Source organism: Staurois parvus, unplaced genomic scaffold (assembly GCF_062004578.1).
Source record: "Staurois parvus isolate SC_StPar_1 unplaced genomic scaffold, SC_StPar_1.0 ptg000662l, whole genome shotgun sequence".
Classification (NCBI taxonomy): Eukaryota; Metazoa; Chordata; class Amphibia; order Anura; family Ranidae; genus Staurois; species Staurois parvus.
This window is the reverse complement of record NW_028318458.1, coordinates 1,613,389-1,634,289: the sequence shown is the minus strand read 5'-3', so window position 1 is coordinate 1,634,289 and position 20,901 is coordinate 1,613,389. Positions and strand designations below refer to the sequence as shown.

Genomic DNA, 20,901 nt, shown 5'->3' with positions numbered 1-20,901 from the left:
GGTAAATTCTTTCTGGTTTTTCTGTTCTTTGTTAATATATACCAGCAGCTGATAGTGGCACTGTGATCTCAGAATTAAGATCATACACAGGTGCATGCTCCTAGTTTTAAAATGGAAGATTGACATTCTTTCTGCACAGAAAGTGTCTCAATGCTTAAAATTGAAAGTTATATTTGCTGTGGAGCTCTCCCTGCACTGCGAAGGTTTGTCGGTGTGAACATCTACAGGAAGAGGGAGAAATTGGGCGCACCAGCCTAGTGCATTATCTTAAGGATCTTTATTGTAAAATAACTAGAGTTACTACTCACAAGCATAAAAGAGAAGCACACTTCAAGCCACACATCCGTGGCCGAATACAACAGTCTTCTAGACCAAGGGGGGACCTCACCAGGGTCCCTGAAGGCTGACCTTTGTGACCCTTGCGACCATCTTGGGTTAAGCAGAGTCTATTTAATACTCTGACCCTGGGTTTTGGAATGCTTTGTGTGAGTGACTAGTGTAAGAACCGGTTACCCGTCTGTCAGGGGCAGCACTAGTGGTAGGGAGAGAGACGTCTACCGTCTCAGGAAGCTTCACCTTTGGGTTGGACTGGCCAGGCCGCACTCCTCTCCTCTTGGCAGATACTGTCAATAACTCCGAGTCTACAAAATGCTGTCTCTACACTGTTGTAAGTGTTCCTGTTCGGGTGAACCTACCCGCCTGGCCTGTTTGTGCTGTTGAACTATTTTTCCAACAGATTTTTTCTGGCAATTGGGGCTTCATGTGCATACTGCCCGCCACACCACGCTACACCTACCCAACACACAGGGACTTTGGAGGAGCCTCTGCAGGTCAAACAGGGGAGTGAGTGAAGGTGTTGACAGTAGAGGGGCCAGCTATTCAAGAACCCCATCACTTTTCCCTGAATGGAGAAGCACAGTTGTGCATGAAGCATACTCTACTTGTATTTGTGATTCTCATAGATACCAAATTCTTTAAATCTTCTGAAGAAAGTTATATAATAAAACAAAAATTTGATGGATTGCTAAGGATCTCAGTATATTTTCTCTTGTATTATGCTCTAAAAATAATTGGATCATTTGAAGTGTGACAAAAAATGTATTGCAATATGAGGTAGGTTGCAACGTCTACCTTTCTGCATGGCTTGGAAGACACTTCGAATGATGCTTTGAATGCCCTTCTTTGCTGTGTGGTCAGTATTGTCCTTGGTCTTTTGGAGCGTTTAACATCTTTTGCATCGTCGCTTCCTTTACTATGGGTGTGACATCCATCTTCATCCTCACTTTTAACTAAGAGAAAAAAAAAAAATCACAGATGGCATGGAACATTTGTTGCCTAGTCATGTCTTTCTTTTGTTGTTTTTTTTATCTTACTGGTTATCTTCTCATTCTCTACATTAAGATTCCCGTACATCTAGGTTATGGTTAAAAATGCGTCCCTCTCCCTGTGCTCCCCTGATGCAGGATTAGGCACCCAAGCAGACAATGGCCTTGTCCAAGTAATGACATGAGGAGTAATCTTTTGCAAAGCGTCTTTTTGAATTGCTGAGGTGGAAAACCACACTTCTAGTAAGTTAATACATATGTCAAGGCTAGAAAACATTTAATACATCTGCAGATTACACATTTTCCCATGTGTTATTCCTTTAAACACACTGCATGTACAGAAAAGTAAATGTTGATGTATCAGAAATATAATATGTTCTTAAGCACGTGGTGTCAGCCCTGCCTACTTAATTTCTGATCAGGGGTGGACTGACAACGCATGGGGCCCCTGAGTAATCGGGGATCATGGAGCCCCTGTGTCCTTGCCCACACTCAAAGCACACCCAAAAAAGCCAATAAAAAAAAAAGGGTACCAGGGGCATTTCATGGGGCCCCCCACTGACCCTGGGCCCTCGGGCAGTGCCCGAGTGCTCGAATGGTCAGTCCGCCCCTGTTTCTGATTAATTACAAATAATACAGACCCCTTCTCATCTCCACCCCTTCCTGTTTCCATAACCCCTCCTTGTTCACAAGTAGAGAGCACTGACATTATCAGCTTCAGGGCTAGACTGAGGGGTAGGCAAAAAGGGCAACCACCTTGGGCACTTCAGCAGGACAAGAGTGCATAATGGGCAGGGCCTGCAACCTATACTGTTGAAGTAGTTCCCAGCTCCTTGGTGAGGATGCTGTTTTGCTTTTTCACTTTGGGTGCTAAAAGGACTTTGCCCCATCACTCATCAGCTCATATGTTTTCAAGAAATCAACAGGTAAATTGTGCACTTATCTAGTATATATAACAAAACAATATCAAAAGAATCTTCATTAGACCAAAAGGGAGAAAGTAAGTGAAGTTCATTGTTAGGGTTTGCATACACTAAGGGGAGTATTTTTAAAAAGTTATTCATCCTGTGAAGCTGTATGTACATTTGTTCTGTTCAAATCAAGGCAAAATCAAATGTTATTAGACTACTAGGCTGTCTTCTCCTGAATTTGAATGTTTTTCATTCATTCAGAATGAGGTGAATCATAAAAATACAGCATTAGGGCCACATGGAGCTGATGATCATAGGAAACAAATATTTATTTCCTAATATTGAATTCTATAGGAATGAAAAATATTTGACCTGGAGAAAAAATAGCCAAGGGACCCATGCAAAGAGGTGTCTTCTCTAGTACTGTGTAAACAAACTAGTGTATTTTGGTGCCCAGGAGACCCTAGTGCTGCGTACTGCTGTTCATAGACAAATGGTTGCCAGCTGCTGTACAGGCGTATATTGGATCATGCTTTGCTGAGGTTATTTTTTGCCTTCCTCTGGATCAATTGTGGGTATAGGATTATAACTTTTCTTTTTTTTTTAATTTGTTGAACTGGATGGACTTTTGTCTTTTTTCAGCCAAACTAACTATGTAACGTTTTGCCCCCATTCGGACAGAATAAATTAACATGCCGTTTCACACTAGATCTCCAATTTTTTGGGAAATGCACCTATAAGGGTGCATTTTTTTAATCTTTTGGATATACCTGTAATTGAATACAACTAAATCCACCAGTAGGTGGTGCTGCAGATGAAGTAAAACGGTTTCTCAATACCCTAGTGCAGTGGTGGGCAACCTTTTTTTTCAACTGAGCCAAATCTCGCCAAAACCACGATTGAAATTTATTTTGAGAGCCACATTTTTAAAACTGAAAATACATCCCCCATATAGTAATTCATCCCCCATAGTAATTCATCCCCCATATAGTAATTCATCCCCCATATAGTAATTCATCCCCCATAGTAATTCATCCCCCATATAGTAATTCATCCCCCATATAGTAATTCATCCCCCATATAGCAATTCATCCCCCATATAGCAATTCATCCCCCATATAGCAATTCATCCCCCATAGCAATTCATCCCCCATATAGTAATTCATCCCCCATAGTAATTCATCCCCCATATAGTAATTCATCCCCCATATTAATTCATCCCCCATAGTAATTCATCCCCCATAGTAATTCATCCCCCATATTAATTCATCCCCCATAGTAATTCATCCCCCATAGTAATTCATCCCCCATAGTAATTCATCCCCCCATAGTAATTCATCCCCCATATAGTAATTCATCCCCCATATAGTAATTCATCCCCCCCATAGTAATTCATCCCCCATATAGTAATTCATCCCCCATATAGTAATTCACCCCCCATAGTAATTCATCCCCCATATAGTAATTCATCCCCCATATAGTAATTCATCCCCCATAGTAATTCATCCCCCATAGTAATTCATCCCCCATATAGTAATTCATCCCCCATATTAATTCATCCCCCATAGTAATTCATCCCCCATAGTAATTCATCCCCCATATTAATTCATCCCCCATAGTAATTCATCCCCCATAGTAATTCATCCCCCATAGTAATTCATCCCCCCATAGTAATTCATCCCCCATATAGTAATTCATCCCCCATATAGTAATTCATCCCCCCCATAGTAATTCATCCCCCATATAGTAATTCATCCCCCATATAGTAATTCATCCCCCATATAGTAATTCATCCCCCATATAGTAATTCACCCCCCATAGTAATTCATCCCCCATATAGTAATTCATCCCCCATATAGTAATTCATCCCCCATATAGTAATTCATCCCCCATAGTAATTCATCCCCCATAGTAATTCATCCTCCATATAGTAATTCATCCCCCATATAGTAATTCATCCCCCATAGTAATTCATCCCCCATAGTAATTCATCCTCCATATAGTAATTCATCCTCCATATAGTAATTCATCCCCCATATAGTAATTCATCCCCCATATAGTAAGTCCCCCATATAGTAAGTCCCCCCCCCATATAGTAAGTCCCCCCCCCATATAGTAATTCATCCCCCATATAGTAAGTCCCCCATATAGTAATTCATCCCCCATATAGTAAGTCCTCCCCCATATAGTAAGTCCCCCCCATATAGTAAGTCCCCCATATAGTAATTCATCCCCCATATAGTAAGTCCCCCCCTGTGTCAATTCACTTACCTTTGCTCCGCGCGTTCCTCTCGCCGTGCTTCCCGCGCCGTTCTGGTCTTCAGGGCGGACTGTGAGAGGAGAGGAGTTCGTCACGCTGCCCCGCCTACATCCTGGCTGCCCCGCCTACATCCTGACAGCTGCAGAGTCCTGACTTTTGGGGCGGCCGCCCGAGAGGAGGGAGGGGAGCGGGCGGCCGTCCGAGAGGAGGGAGGGGAGGTGAGGGGGCGGCCGCCCGGCACACGCCCGTCCGAGAGGAGGGAGAGGAGGGAGAGGAGGGAGGGGAGCGGGCGCCCGGCACACAGAAGAGCCGCATTTAAGCTTGTAAAGAGCCGCATGTGGCTCGCGAGCCGCGGCTTGCCGACCACTGCCCTAGTGCAGTGGTCTCCAAACTGCAGCTTGGGGACAGATGTGGCCCTTTGTTTTCTTTTATCTGGCCCTTGGGGCACTTTTCCTCCCACTGATACCAACAATGAGGCATAATTCCTACTACTGACATCAACAACCGGGCACTATTCCTCTCATTGACACCAACGATGAGGCACTTTTCCTCTCACTGACAACAATGATATGATGGGGCTCTATTCCTCCCATTGACACCAGTCATGAAGCACCATTTCTTCAAATGACACCAACAATAAAGCACTATTCCTCCCACTGACACCAATGATGGGGCACTATTCCTCTCACTGATACCAACAATGGGGTATAATTCCTACTACTGACATAAACAACCAGGCACTATTCCTCTCATTGACACAATGATGGGGCACTTTTCCTCCCACTGACAACAATGATGGGGCTCTATTCCTCCCATTGACACCAATCATGAAGCACTATTCCTTCCACTGACACCAACAACAGAGCACTATTCCTTCCACTGACACCAACAATGGGGCACCATTCCTCCCACTGACACCAACAATGGGGCACCATTCCTCCCACTGACACCAACAATGGGGCACTATTCCTCCCACTGATACCAATGATGAGGCACTATTACTCCCAGTGACACCAACGATCGGGTGCTATTCTGCACCCTAATACCAAAGATGCATTGTTTACTCCCTTTGATGCCAGGACAATTTCTATTCCCGATGACCACAGTATGGCCCCCCTAAAACCTTAAGGACAGTAAATTGGCCCTTTGTTTAAAAAGTTTGCAGACCCTTGCCCAAGTGAAAGTGCAGCTGCAGAGAAGGAACCCCTTTGATGTTGCCACCTTCTAAATTTTTATAGGTTTTTAACCTCTTGCTGACTGAGTAATGCATATGTGCGGCAAGAAAGATGGATTTTAATGCCCAGGCGCTGCACATATGCAATCACGGCAGCAGGAGGTTGTGTGCTGAAAGTGCATTCCCAGCATAGTGATCGAGCTGTCACCGACAGCTCTTGGTCAAGGCTTCTGATTTGGAGCCAGTGGGACAGGCTGGTGATCATGTGACCGCTGTGAGAGCCAATCATAGCAGTCACGCTATTCACAAGGCACACTACCTCCTGGGCATTAAAGCCCACTTAAAGGTCCACCGGAAGGCAGCTTTAAGGGGTATTAACTCTCTTGGTTCTGTGATATTGTAAATATATGTATCTGCTGACTTTACCTGATCCAGCGGGCGTTAAACTAAACGCACTGAGCATCTCTCTCTCCCTCTCATAGTCACTGCGACATAACAGCTGTCCTTCTTTTAAGACGAACTCGTCTCCTCGCTCCAGTTTCTTCTCACACTCACAGCAGTAGAAGCAAGCCACATGGTAGACATTGTCAAGGACACGCATGATGAGTTCCGATGGCATTACCGCTTTCAAGCAACTGTTACATTTAGTGGTGAACAACCTGAAAAGAAGAGGATCTTATGAGTCTTTAACGGCCAGTTAAACCTGAGTCATACTTTACAATGGAGTCACAATGAAATACTATGGCATTAACCTCCCTAACGGTCTAAATATCTCCATATTTCTGTGCTCAAAGTGGTACTTTTTTGCATGGAAAATTTAGTTTTTTTTTTATTGTAGGCTGTAATATTTAGGAATAACTCACTGAAATCTGTCCGAACAAGAGTCTAGTAAACATCCCGGGTAGGATAAAACTTGAAACACGAAATCATAAATTATAATATAATAAATAATAATATAATAATAATAAATTTAATTCAAGAATATAATCAAACCAAAAACACTGAAATTTGAAATAGAGCGCCAAGTTTGCACATCACTGAGCAAAGTCGCAAAATCGTATTCAGCGTCTAATGATGAATTTCCCCCACGAATCATTATCACTCAATTCTGCAAGTGGTTCTGATTTACTATCGCTGTTCTCTAGCCGGTCTAAAACCGCATTTGACCTAAAAGGGATGGTTTTTGGACACCATGGACGTTTCTAAGTTTCCAGGCAGAAAGGACAGTAAAAATGCAGGCAGGGCACAGGACAAAGCACTCGGGACAAAATGTATGTGAAATGCTTTGATACAGTAATGTTATACTATTTGATTTTAGTGTATTGAGTGAATGTTACTTTTAAAATTTTTGTATTTCCTCCCGGTTCTGTTCCCCGTGCGTCCGGACGCTCGAAGGGACCGGAACCCGGAAGACGGATGTGGCATCGGCCGGAGGAGATGGCCGGGAACACTGCAGGGGGAACATCGCGGGAGCGCAGGACAAGGTAAGTGAAACAGAGATTCCGGAGCAACGCTGCAGGGTATTCCCGAGTGTAGCTCGGGGTTGCTGCTTTTGGTACTGAATGTTTACCTCGAGCTACAAACAGGAATACCGCCAGGGGGGTTAATACCATGGCCAAGTCACTGCAGACTACACTGCACCCTTAAGCTGGGTACACACTATAAGAAAATCGGGCGACCGATCGTTTCACAGAAAGTCGAACCCGAAGATGGTACAAATTGTATGAAAATTCTCGGACGACAAAGGCTTTTTTTTTTGTGACATAGAAACGTTGTAGCGTAGCTTATTGTTTATGATCATGCACAGTCTTTCGAAACCAGATTTTTCTCAGTACACATTAAACAAAAACTGTTAGTTCTGTTCACATACAAGAAAAATTATGGCATTTGTCCCTTTGGGAATTTTTGTTTGGAGAGTCTGAATCAGATGTCAAAAGTTGTGTACACTACGAAAATCAAATGATCGGTCCTCGCATGGAATTTTTCTTCCAATTTTCTCATAGTGCGTATCCCATTTTACATTGACCATCTGGGCAATAAAGGCATTATTCCTGTAGGGGGTCTGGACATAGATCACTCCGCAAGGAGTTCCCATACAGAATGAAGAATCATCAATGCAAAGAGTTGCTTATAAGGTGGAAGAAAGTTTTCAGGAAGCAAAAAAGTTATCTTAGGCTGTCAATTTGCAAAATAATCTGACCTTTAGATTACCAGAAAGAGCCTCTTAAATTTGCCATGAACAGAGCCAGAGAATTCCAACCAGTTCCTGATATATTTGCTGACATTCGAGCCAAAAAAGGTCCTGTTAACCTCCTCCTGCCTGATATCCTTTGATCTGAAAGTCAAAGGAGCTGGGTGGAAAATTGTCAGCTGAACAGTGGCTGCATCCAATCAAATTCAGGCAATGTTTGGGTATTCTGACAGCCATAAGTACTGGCAATCTAAATATAATAGCCTTCAGGAAAGGTTTGTCCATCCATACATATAGCCAGCTAAAGTTTTAAAACGTACAAGAAAGTTTTAATTAATACACTAGGTGGCGCCATCCACACCTACAAAATCATGTGAAAAAAGTGTAAATGAGTGCAAAATAAATACATATATATATATACATACATACACACACACATACACAATATATACATACACACATATACACAGTGCATCCAGAAAGTATTCACAGTGCTTAACTTTTGCCAAATTTGTTATGTTACAGCCTTTTTCCAAAATGGATTAAATTAATTTTTTTCCTCAACACTCTACAAACAATACCCCATAATCACAATGTGGAAGAAGTTAGTTTTGAAATCTTTGCAATTTATTAAAAATAAAAAACGAAAAAAAAAAACACATGTACATAAGTATTCACAGCCTTTGCCATGACACTCAAAATTGAGCTCTGGTGCACCCTGTTCCCACTGATCATCCTTGAGATGTTTCCACAACTTGATTGGAGTCCACCTGTGGGAAATTCAGTTGATTGGACATGATTAGGAAAGGCATAAACCTGTCTATATAAGGTCCCACAGTTAATAGAGCATGTCAGAGCACAAACCAAGCCATGAAGTCCAGTGGCCTCCATCATCTGTAAATGGAAGAGGTTTGGAGCCACCTGGAATCTTTCTAGAACGGGCCGCCTGGCCAAAATGAGCGATCAAGGGAGAAGTACCTTAGCCAGGGAGGTAACCAAGCACCCGATGGTCACTCTGAAAGAGCTCCAGCATTTCTCTGTGGAGAGAGGAGAATCTTCCTTCTGAAGAACCATCTCTGCAGTACTCCACTACTCAGGCTTGTATGGCAACGTGGCCAGATGGAAGCCACTCCTCTGTAAAAGGAAAATGGCAGCCCACCTGGAGTTTGCCAAAAGGTACCTGAGGGACTCTCAGACCATGAGAAACAAAACTCTCTGGTCTGATGAAACAAAGATTGAACTCTTTGGCCTGAATTCCAAGCATCATGTCTGGAAGAAACGAGGTGCCACTCACCACCTGGCCAATACCATCCCTACAGTGAAGCATGGTGGTGGCAGCATCATGCTGTGGGGATGTTTTTCAGCGGCAGGAACTGGGAGACTAGTCAGGATTGAAGGAAAGATGAAGGCAGCAATGTACAGAGACATCCTTGATGAAAACCTGTTCCAGAGCGCTCTGGACCTTAGACTGGGGCAACCGGTTCATCTTTCAACAGGACAATGACCCTAAGCACACAGCCCACATAACAAAGGAGTGTCTACGAGTCAACTCTGTGAATGTCCTGAAGTGGCCCAGCCAGAGCCCAGACTTGAACATCTCTGGAGAGATCTGAAAATGGCTGTGCACCGACGCTCCCTATCCAACCTGATGGAGCTTGAGAGGTACTGCAATGAAGAATGGGAGAAATTACCCAAAAATGGTATGCCAAGCTTGTAGCATCATACTCCAAATGACTTGAGGCTGGAATTGGTGCTAAAGGGGCTTCAACAAAGTATTGAGCAAAGGCTGGGAATACTTATGTACATGTGTTTTTTTTTGTTTTTTTTTCTATTTTTAATAAATTTCCAAAACAAACTTCTTTCACGTTGTGATTACGGGGCATTGTTTGTAGAATGTGGAGGAAAAAATGTATTTAATCCATTTTGGAATAAGGCTGTAACATAAAATGTGGCAAAAGTTAAGCGCTGTGAATACTTTCTGAATGCACTGTATATACGTATATAGGGAAGCAGCTCTTAACAGAGTTTAGATGTCCTTTTTTTTTTTCTCAAAGCTCAAATACACGAAGAGTATATATATTCATATAAAGATAGTTTTCCTGTACAGTGAAGGAAATAAGTATTTGATCCCCTGCTGATTTTGAATGTTTGCCCACTCACAAAGAAATGATCAGTCCAAAAATCGAATGGTAGGTGTATTGTAACACAGAGACAGAATAGCAACAAAAAATTCTAAAGAAATGCATGTCTAACAAATGATGCACTGATTTGCATGTTCATGAGGGAAATAGGTATTTAATCCTCTGTCATTCAGCAGGATTTCTGGCTACCAGGTGTCTTTCATACAGGTAACAAGCTGAGAGTAGAAGCAGTCTCTTAAAGGGAGTGCTGCTAATCTCATTTTGTTACCTGTATAAAAGACACCTGACCACAGAAGCAATCAAACAGATTCCAAACTCTCCACCATGGCAAAGACCAAAGAGCTGTCAAAGGATGCCAGGGACAGGATTGTAGACCTACATAAGGCTGGACTGGGCTACCAAACAATCGCCAAGCAGCTTGGTGAGAAGGTGACAACAGTTAGTGCAATCATTCGCAAATGGAAGAAACACAAAACAACTGTCAGTCTCCCTAGGTTTGGTGCACCATGCAAGATCTCACCTCGTGGAGTGTCAATGATCATGAGAACAGTAAGGAATCATCCCAGAACTACACGTGAGGATCTTGTCAATGATCTCCAGGCAGCTGGGACCACAGTCACCAAGAAAACAATTGGTAACACACTACGCCAACAAGGACTGAAATCCTGCAGTGCCCGCAAGGTCCCTCTGCTCAAGAAAGCACATGTCCAGGCCCATCCAAAGTTTGCCACAGAACATCTGAATGATGCAGAGGAGGACTGGTTGAAATTGTGGGCAGATTTTTCAGTAATAAAAATAAATAACCCAAATTAGTTTCTAACCAAAAGTTATATTTTTTCAACATTTGTTTTTACATTTTCATATTATTATTTATGTTTTTTTTTTAACATACTGTCACCCTAGCAGTACAGTGTCACCACAGTGACACTACTACTTGTGGAAGGTGATGAAGATTTTTTTTTCTTTTTTTACACTGATTGCTTTTACACAGATAAAGGCTGTAAAAGCAATCATTTCTCCTTCTCTCTGGCTGCATTCTTGCAGCCATTGAGAAATACTGTGAGAGCTGTGATTGGTCACAGCTTGTCACATGGTACAAGGCTGTTGTGAATAACCTTGTACCATGTGACCTATGTGATCATTCACAGATTTCACTAGTAGCACGCAATGATGTCAGCAAGTGACATCTTGTTTACTACTATTCATGTGATCACTGTGCGCACAGGCAAAGGATGCAGGGGGACATTTAGAAACGGCCACTTGCTTCGGCATTGCTTCCATCTGGCCGTTTATGTACATGGGCTGGACGGGAAGTGGTTAATAGCCTTAAGGGTTTAGCGCTTTTATATAATTATTGGTAAAAAGAGTATCTAAACTCTGTTAAGAGCTGCTTCCCTAATGTATACATATATACATATATACACACACACAGTTAGGTCCATATATATTTGGACACAGGCACAATTTTAGATTTTTTCAGGTATTTACCAAAACATATTCAATCTATGGTTACATAATGGATATGGTCTGAAAGTGCACACTCTCAGGTTTAATTTGAGGGTATGTACATTCAAATTAGAGGAAGGGTTTAGGAATTACAGCTCTTAAGAGAAGCCATCCCCCCTTTTTCAAGGGACCAAAAGTAATTGGACAATTGAAGCAAAAGCTGTTTCATGGCCAGGAGTGGGCTACTCCTTCATTATTTCTTCATCAATTAAGCAGGTGAAAAGTCTGGAGTTGATTCAAAGTGTGGTATTTGCATTTGGAATCTATTGCTGTGAACCTACATCATGCGTTCAAAGGAGCTGTCCATGCAAGTGAAACAGGCCATTGTAAGGCTTCAGAAATGAAACAAATCCATCAGAGATAGCAGCAACATTAGGAGTGGCCAAAACAACAGTTTTGCAAGAGGTGGGCGGTATCATTGTCAAAGTCTACAATCAAGAGAAGACTTCATGAGAGCAAATACAGAGGGTTCACCACAAGGTGCAAACCATTCATAAGCCTGAAGAATAGAAAAGCCAAATTAGACTTTGCCAAAAAACATCTAAAAAAGCCAGACCAGTTCTGGAAAAGCATTCTTTGGACGGAAACTAAGATGAATCTGTACCAGAATGCCGTGAAGAAAAAGGTTTGGAGAAGGCTTGGAACAGCTCATGATCCAAAGCACACAACGTCATCTGTAAAACATGGTGGAGGCAGTATGATGGCATGGGCATGCATGGCTTCCAGTGGCACTGGGTCAATGGTGTTTATTGATGTGACAGAAGACAGAAGCAGCCGAATGAATGCTGCAATGTTTACAGATATACTGTCAGCCCAGATTCAGCCAAATGCAGCAAAGTTGATTGGACAGCGCTTCACAGTACAGATGGACAATGATCTAAAACACACTGCAACAAGACATATATGGAAGAATAAAAAACCTAGAACATCCTATAAATTAAGTAGAAATAAAGAGAAGGGTGGATTCTGATTGCCAGATATTAAGAGATACTACAGGGCAGTTGTTTTAGCGAGAATTTTTGATTGGACGCATAATCCAAAAGGGAAAAGTTGGGTCAAAATTGAAAATGTATTTAGTGGAACTAATTTGAGTAAAATTATATGGGTGCCAACACAATATAGAGGATTAAAAGATAGCACAAATGTATATACTTTAAATGTCTTAAGTGTGTGGGTTATATTGCACAAACAAATGAAGTGGGATTTTAATTCTTTATTAATGCCACTAAGGAACACAGAGTTTTTCCCTCCAGGTAGGGAGGAGATTACAGGAAAATGGTTTAAGAAGGAGGATATCCAGTTGAGAGGCATAATGGTGGGGGGGGGGGGGAATTGAGAACACTAAAGGATTTGGAAAAGGAAAAGGGGGAAATTTTCACTAAGGTAGATGAGTGGCGGTATCACCAATTAAAACATTTTGTCGGGAATCTTCCGAAACCCTTGAGAATTAGAAAGGATTGGAACTTGTTTGAGAGGTTGTTGGAATCACGGGGAGATGGGAAACACGGCACTGTAAAAATATATGAGATTCTCACTGAATTAGACACAAACACAAAGTCAATGTATATAGCAAAATGGGAAAGAGATTTGGGGGTTGGGATAGAAGAGGATAAACAGAAGAAAATATACAGATTAACTCACAAAAATATAAGTATGCGAGAGGTGGAAATAAATTATAAGTGTTTGATAAGATGGCACATTACACCGAATGTTGAACACAAGATGAGTTGGGAGAATTCACCGTGGTGTGGAGAGATAGGCACTTTATATCACATATGGTGGGAGTGTCCAAAAAAAAGTATTTTGGAAGATAATAGTTCATTTAATTGGGATGATTACTGGGATGAATATGGGATTGGATCCAGAGATTTTCCTATTACATAGTACAGAGTTATCAGTGAATAAATACAAGGAATCGGGTATATGGTACTATCTAAATGCAGCAAAAGGTTTGATACCCAAGTTTTGGCGTAAGATAGAGGTGCCGAAGGAAGTAGATTGGGTAGATAGAGTGAACCAGATTTGTAGGATGGAGAAACTTTATCATATGCAGGAAGACAAGATGGAGTTATATTATGTGAAATGGAAAAAATGGGAAGAATTTGTACTGAAGGCAAAAGATATGAAGCTTTAGGGTGTGATATGTGAAAGAGCCTCTTACTTTTGTAGGGAAGACGTTGAGAAATGCAGGGTGGGTAGTATGGAGGAGGGGGCGGGGGGAGGAAGGGATGTAAGGGAATTTAGTTGGGAGGGGGTGGGAAATAGATATAGGAAGGGAAAAAGAAAGAAAAATAATGGTTTTGTATGTTTTATGAGAATATGATGGAAATATGTAATTTTTTTTATCTGGAAAACTAATAAATAAATAAAAAAAAAAATAAAACACTGCAAAAGCAACCCAGGAACTTTTGAAGGAAAAGAAGTGGAATATTCTACAATGGCCGAGTCAATCACCTGATCTCAACCCAACTGAGCATGCATTTCACTTGCTGAAGGCAAAACTAAAAGGTAGAATGGCCCACAAACAGAGAACAACTGAAGACAGCTGCAGTTAGAGCCCGGCAAAGCATCAGAAAGGAGGAAACCCAGTTTTTGGTAATGTCCATAGGTTCCAGACTTCAGGCAGTCATTGCCAGTAAAGGATTCTCAACATTAAAAATTAAAATTTCATTTATGATTATATTCATTTGTCCAATTACATTTCAGCCCCTGAAAATGGAGGAACGATGTATAAATGGTTGCAGTTCCTAAAATGTGCACTTGATATATATGTTCAACCCCTTGAATTAAAGCTGAAAGTCTGCACTTCAAATTCATTTGGATTGTTTCATTGTAATTTATTCTGGTGGCATACAGAGCCAACAGAATGAACATTGTGCCTGTGTACAAATATATATGGACCTAACTATATATATATATATATATATATATATATATATATATATATATATATATATATATATATATATACACACACACATACACACACACATACACACATACCTACACAGTATCTCACAGAGGCGAGTCCACCCCTCACATTTTTGTAAATAATTGATTCTATCTTTTCATGTGAACACTGAAGAAATGACACTTTGCTACAATGTGACGTAGTGAGTGTACAGCTTGTATAACATGGAAATTTGCTGTCCCCTCAAAATAACTCAACACAGCCATTAATGTCTAAATCGCTGGCAACAAAAGTGAGTACACCCCTAAGTGACAATGTCCAAATTGAGCCCAATTAGCCATTTTCCCTCCCCAGTGTATCTATGAGATACTGTGTGTGTGTGTGTGTGTGTATATATATATATATATATATATATATATATATATATATATATATATATAGTAAAAATATGGCAACCATATTTGCTAATTCTGCTAAAATATGTTTTCTTTTATCCTCTCATCTCAATGAGGGTCTACCAGACATGAGTTGCCTGGTGGAAAGCAGTAGATTCTGTGTCTCTGAAGTTTGGAAGAAATGAGGTTCTGCACATGATTTAGGTAGGAACAACTTTATTAGCCTTTGTTTATTACTCAAGACTGTATTTGGAATTTACAAATGCATTATAAGTGGAAAAAGTGACTCTGTCAACACTGGTCTGACTGACTGGTCTGGCTGACAAATGGTTAACAGATGAAAAGGCCTTTTCTTGGATGTCTGCAATGCATAGCTGCCTTCCCAAGCTATAATTAGACAACACAGGCAGCTTCCAGCTAATAAACACCATGTCAGCCTACATTATGCCATGAGGCCTCTGCACTGGCTATGGTGTCACAAGCGCCTGAACAGCCTCTCTTTTTAATATTGCTGGAATCCAGTTAAGGCGATGTAATAATGTCTGGATTACCGGAGCCTGCACATAATAAATCTCTACGGTGTAACCCTGTATCAACAGGAGAGCACAATGACATTATTGCTGGATTAAACACTAACGGGAATCTGACAGCAATATATTTACTAGGTGTGGATTTTTTTGTATATATGATTCCAAGCAAGCCATATAAAAATAGACAAATGAGAGAGAGAGAAAACATAGAGAGGGAAAGAAAAAGCCAAAAGGAAAGGAAGCAAAAAGGATGAAAGCTAAAAAAAAGGGTAAAGGGAAAAAGAAAATGAAAAGAAAGGAAAGGATGAGGGAAGAAGAAAATAAAAAGAAAGGAAAGGATGAAGAAAGGATATGAAAAGAAAGGAAAAGGTGAATGAAGACGGAAAAGATGAAGAAAAGGAAAGGATGAAATAAAAAAGGATGAGGGAAAGGAAAAAAGAAAGGGAAAGGAGAAGGAAAAGGGAGAAGGAAAGGAAAGGGCATTTGATTCCATCAGGCACAGACTATTCAGCTAGATTCCACTGGTGGCTTCATAGGGATTCATGGATATGCACTCTCTGCTTACTTTTGAATGCATTAAATCCTTTCAATATTTCCAGGAAACTCATGAAGCTCCTAATTGTGAGCTTTATTAATATATACAATTTCAACATTTTCTTCTCGTGGACTACAATTCCACTTGTGTTGACAGCCTTTGAAAGTAAGTGCTGCTCTGACCGGATCCTGTGGGTCTTCTCTATTTAATACAGGCCCCCATTCATTCTCCTAAATCCTATCCTAAAACACAATCCCTGGAATTCATAAAGATTGGTGAAGGCAGATTTTGTGAAAGTGTCTTTCGTGCATGCTAAAAGTGGTGAACGCTCCAAATTCATGTACCTGTCTGGAACTTGACCTATACTGCGCCATTTTTAAAATGCATGTGAGACACTTTTGCAAAATCTGTCTGAGCCAGTTTTTCTCTCTGTTCTCCAAATGATAGTTGGTTTTAATTAGATTCACTTTTACATTTGGTGCATTCAATACGACACAATGTAAAAGTGGCCCATTCAATGCAAAAGTGGTGCATTTTAGTACTATCTGAATTTGGTGCACGAATTGCTGTCAGAACCAAAAATGTCACAAATGCTTCATGAATTTGGTGCAATACATTAACAAGAGGGATTAACTCCAGAAAAGTGGTGCAACACCTTTATTGAATGTGCTGTTGAGAGAAGGAACTTGGTAAATCTGTGGGATTGAAGTGAGATATAGGCTTCCTCAACCAAAGGCTCATCCAATATTTTAGCCTTGAGAACTTATACAATGTTTTCTTTCACTGCCTTACTACCCCCTTTAGAATCTCCAAATTGTGCGCCAACATTCACCCTTATGCTTTTGTACTTGTAGACAGAAGGATACAATTTTACATGTATGGTGGACGTGTCCTAAAGCTTGCAAATTATGGATTCGAGCTTACGCATTGATATACACAGTTCTTGGCTGTAATTTCTGTGAGGATCCAGAAGAATCTTTATTGAATATTTTTATATATAGCACCTTAAAAGGTAGCTTCTCAAAGTGCTTTACAAAGAAAACAAATAAGAAACATACAAGATAAAACAAAGGAAAAAAGGACCATTAAGTGAAAGCTTGTGTAAAGAAAAACGTTTTTAGATTTGATTTGAATGAGTTTAAAGAAGTTGACTCTCTGATGATCCTTGGAAGATAATTCCAGAGTTTTGGGGTATAGGAGGAGAAGGCCCTGTCTCTCATTGAGTGTAGGTGAGTAGGGGACACACACGGAAGGCCCAAATCTGAAGAGCAGAGGTTACAAGGGGTGGAGTAAGTTGATAAAAGGTCAGAGAGATAATGGGGTGCCAAGCCATGAAGCGCCTTTTAGGTGAGCAAGAGGATCTTAAAGTCTATGTGAAAACCGATGGGTAGCCAGTGCAAAGACTCCAGGATAGGAGTAATATGGTCACTTGTACCAGATCTAGTCAGGATTCTGGCTGCGGAATTTTGTATATATTGTAGTTGATCAATAATGGATTTAGGTACACCAGTGAGTAAAGCATTGCAATAGTCAGCACGGGGCGCAGCCAAGCTATGTTTCTCAAGTAGAAAAAAAGATGTTCTGACAACATTTTGTACATGTGGATCAAAAGGTCAAGCTAGCATCAAGTATCACCCCTAGATTTTTCAATTTAGACTGAAGCTCAAGTAAAGTGCCATTGATAGGCTACCAGGACTGGCCTTACACAATTGATAGGGAAGGGGGGGGGGGGGGGGGGCAATAAGCATGACTTCAGTCTTCTCACAGTTTAATTGAGGGAAATTATGGGCCATCCAAGTTTTTATATCACAAATACAGTTAGATAGGAGAGAAGCAGCCAAAGTAGGATTCAGTTTATTGTGGATGTATATTTGAGCGTCATCAGCATACAAGTGCTAATTGAACCCATGTGATCTAAGCAGTTGGCCAAGTGGAAACATGTAATTGCTAAAAAGTAAGAGACCCAAGATTGAGCCCTGAGGAACACCGTACTTGACTGGACCAACTTCAGACTGAAATCCGCCAAGAGAAACAAAGTGACAGCGATCAGTAAGATATGACTTAATTCATTTCAAAGCCAATTCTGAGACTCCAAATATGGTTTCAAGGCGAAAGAGTAAAAGATTGTGGTCTACAGTATCAAAGGCAGAACTGGAAGATCCAGTAGAATGTTATGTTTCATATTCATATAAAATCAAAAGCCTGTGGATCCTGATGAAGCACTGGAATTATGCGAAACGTGTTGATCCACTAGGCTTTTTCATTGTATCAGCTTAAATATATCTTTTAGGATATGGATCACTTTTAACTTATGAATGTATTTTATGGCATTGTATAAATTAAGGTATATTTTTCTTTTATATTTTGTGTTAAGTGACACTTTATACATCTTCCCCACTCCAGTCTCCGTTGTTGGAGAATTGAAGTTCTTCTTTTACTTTTAAGCTTTATTGAATAATTCTCTCCAAAATGTCCCATGATTAGTTGTAAAATTAATTACTTTCATCTTTGATGCCACTAAGCAATCTATAGCCTGCTACTGGAAGTCCAATACAAAATTCCTCAAAACTTGCTCCCCATGGAAATCCTTCTCCATACAAGATCATAGGGCGTTAAATCTATGGAACATGTAGGTACTTGGACTGCACAAAGGGGAGGGAACTAATTGCCCCTGTCTTTATTACCCTTACCTCCCCACCTCCCTTTCCCAGCTCCGTTCTTTTCTGACTGCTTCTTTTTCTCTCTTCTCTGATTCATTCTGCTGTCCTGGTCTTCCTTTTTCTGCTTTTTTTTTTATACTCATACTTCGATTTGTGGTTTTGTGTACTCACTTATTTCTGAAGTCCTTCCGAAACAATGTCTGAAATACTCACCTTAGGTCCTATCCTGAACTATCACCTTATATTGCACACCACAGATGATTATACACACATCAACCGCTTGGTGTAATATTAACTATAGTAATAATATATAACCTAATGATTAGATCTCTGTTCATCTTTGTTTCCTTATAAATTCATATGACACTGTTGCTTTATAGTTTAATGGCAGATGTATTGTCTCTGTCAGAGGATGAAGAACTGGCATAGTTGCCAACACTCAACATGATGGTTCTAGTGTGCACAGAAATGCAAGCAGATGTACAGATGCTTGGGCGCATGCCTGTGTGCATTCACATGTGCATGCAATTGCACACACCTGTGCACTATGGCGGACGCAAACGTGACAGATTCTGATGCCCAGTGGCCTATTTAAAGACAGCAGAATGGCTCACAAGTTGTTGGATGATTATCAGCCCTCTGTTTCCAATGCTTCTGTGTTGCTGTTTTCTTGGATTTCCTGTTGCTGACCTGGCTTGCCCTTGGACCTGTCTTGGCTTCTCTCCTGGCTCACCTTGGCTTGTTCACACGGACTTCACTTGCTGCCTGTCTACTGTGTATGACCCTAGTTTGATCTTGAGTATGCTTCTGTTCCTGGCTGACTTCATATGCATGACCCCTCTGCTGGCTCCTGACTCAGCTTCCTATTCCATTCATCTGTCAAAATCTGCCTGTACAGCTAGTGCGTCACCTGCCCTGCTGATATCTCTGCAGAGTCAAGAAGTCACCTGCACCTCTAAAGTGCCATTTACTTCGCTGACATCGCTGTTTGGTTAAGTCTCCCTCTGGTGCCTCATCTACTCTGATATTCAGGCAACTACACAGCTGGCAACCTGTGCTTCTTTGATGCAGCAGTCCCTGTGCTCCCCTCACTTCTCGGGGTGCTCTGCAACAAAGGGAGCCCTCTCATCACCTCGCCTCCAACCACGCACGTGACAGTCTCTAACTTTAGTGTATGTTGTATTTGCGATAACTTGTGTTGTGCATTTGTATGTATAACTGTTTCTTCATGTGTCTGTCTTTTGTATTGTATATAGGATAAAGGATGCAGGAAGGAAAGAAAAAGTGGGGAAATGAGAGGAAATGAAATAATGAAGGAAGGAAAGGCAAGGTTGAAGGAAGAAAATTGAGGAAATGAGAGAAAAGGAGATGATGATGGAAGGAATGGATGAAGGATGCAGGAAGGATAGAAATTGAGAAAATAAGAAAAAAGAAAATCATGACTGAAGAAAAGGATGAAGGATGCAGGAAGGATAAACATTGAGAAAATGAGAGGAAAGAAAATGATGAAGGAATTAAAGATTGAAAGCTGGAGGAAGGTATCAAAAAGAGAATAAATGATGAAGAAAGTAAAGGGTAAAAAATGAAGGAAGGAAAGAAAAAGAGATTAAATGAGAAGAAAGAAAATAATGATGGAATGAAAAGCATGGGTAAAGGATGCAGGAAGGACAGAAAATGAAAGAAATGAGAGGAATAAAATTGATGCAGGATGTAAAAGGATAAAAGGCTGGAGGAAGGAAAGAAAAATAGAGGAAATGAGAGGAAAGGAAATAATGAAGGAAGGAAAGGCAAGGTTGAAGGAAGAAAATTGAGAAAATTAGAGAAAAGGAGATGATGATGATGGAAGGAATGGATGAAGGATGAAGGAAGGATAGAAAATTGAGAAAATAAGAGAAAGGAAAATCATGATGGAAGAAAAGGATGAAGGATGCAGAAAGGACAAAATTTAGAAAATGAGAGGAAAGAAAATGATGAAGGAATTAAAGAATAAATGTTGGAGGAAGGTATCAAAAGAGAGGAACTGATGAAGAAAGTAAAGGAAACGGAATGCAGGAAGGAAAGAAAAAAAGAGAAAATGAAAAGAAAGAAAATAAATGATGGAGTGAAAAGCATGGGTAAAGGATGCAGGAAGGACAGAAAATGAAAGAAATGAGAGGAAAAACAATTGATGAAACAGGTAAAAGAATGAAGAGTGGAGGAAGGAAAAAAAATAGAGGAAATGAGAAGAAAGGAAATGATAAAGGAAGGAAATAAATATGGATACAGTAACAAAAGAAAAAAAAAGAGGAAATTATATAGAATGAAGTCATGAAGGAAGGAAAAGCAAGGATGAAGGAAGGACAAAAAATGAAAGGAATGATGA

The 20,901-nt window shown here is 40.6% G+C and overlaps 1 protein-coding gene across 1 annotated transcript in view; it reads right to left on the bottom strand.

The window, feature by feature from the left end:
• The window catches only part of LOC149448675 (LIM homeobox transcription factor 1-alpha-like), an 81,074-nt gene that overhangs the window by 14,638 nt on the left and 45,535 nt on the right, over window positions 1–20,901 (bottom strand). The window contains exons 4-5 of the mRNA XM_089651749.1: window positions 6,097–6,329; window positions 1,132–1,289 (exon numbers count right to left, since the gene is read on the bottom strand). Of these exons, the coding sequence (XP_089507875.1) occupies window positions 1,132–1,289; window positions 6,097–6,329 (391 nt within the window). The remainder of the gene's footprint in view (window positions 1–1,131; window positions 1,290–6,096; window positions 6,330–20,901) is intronic.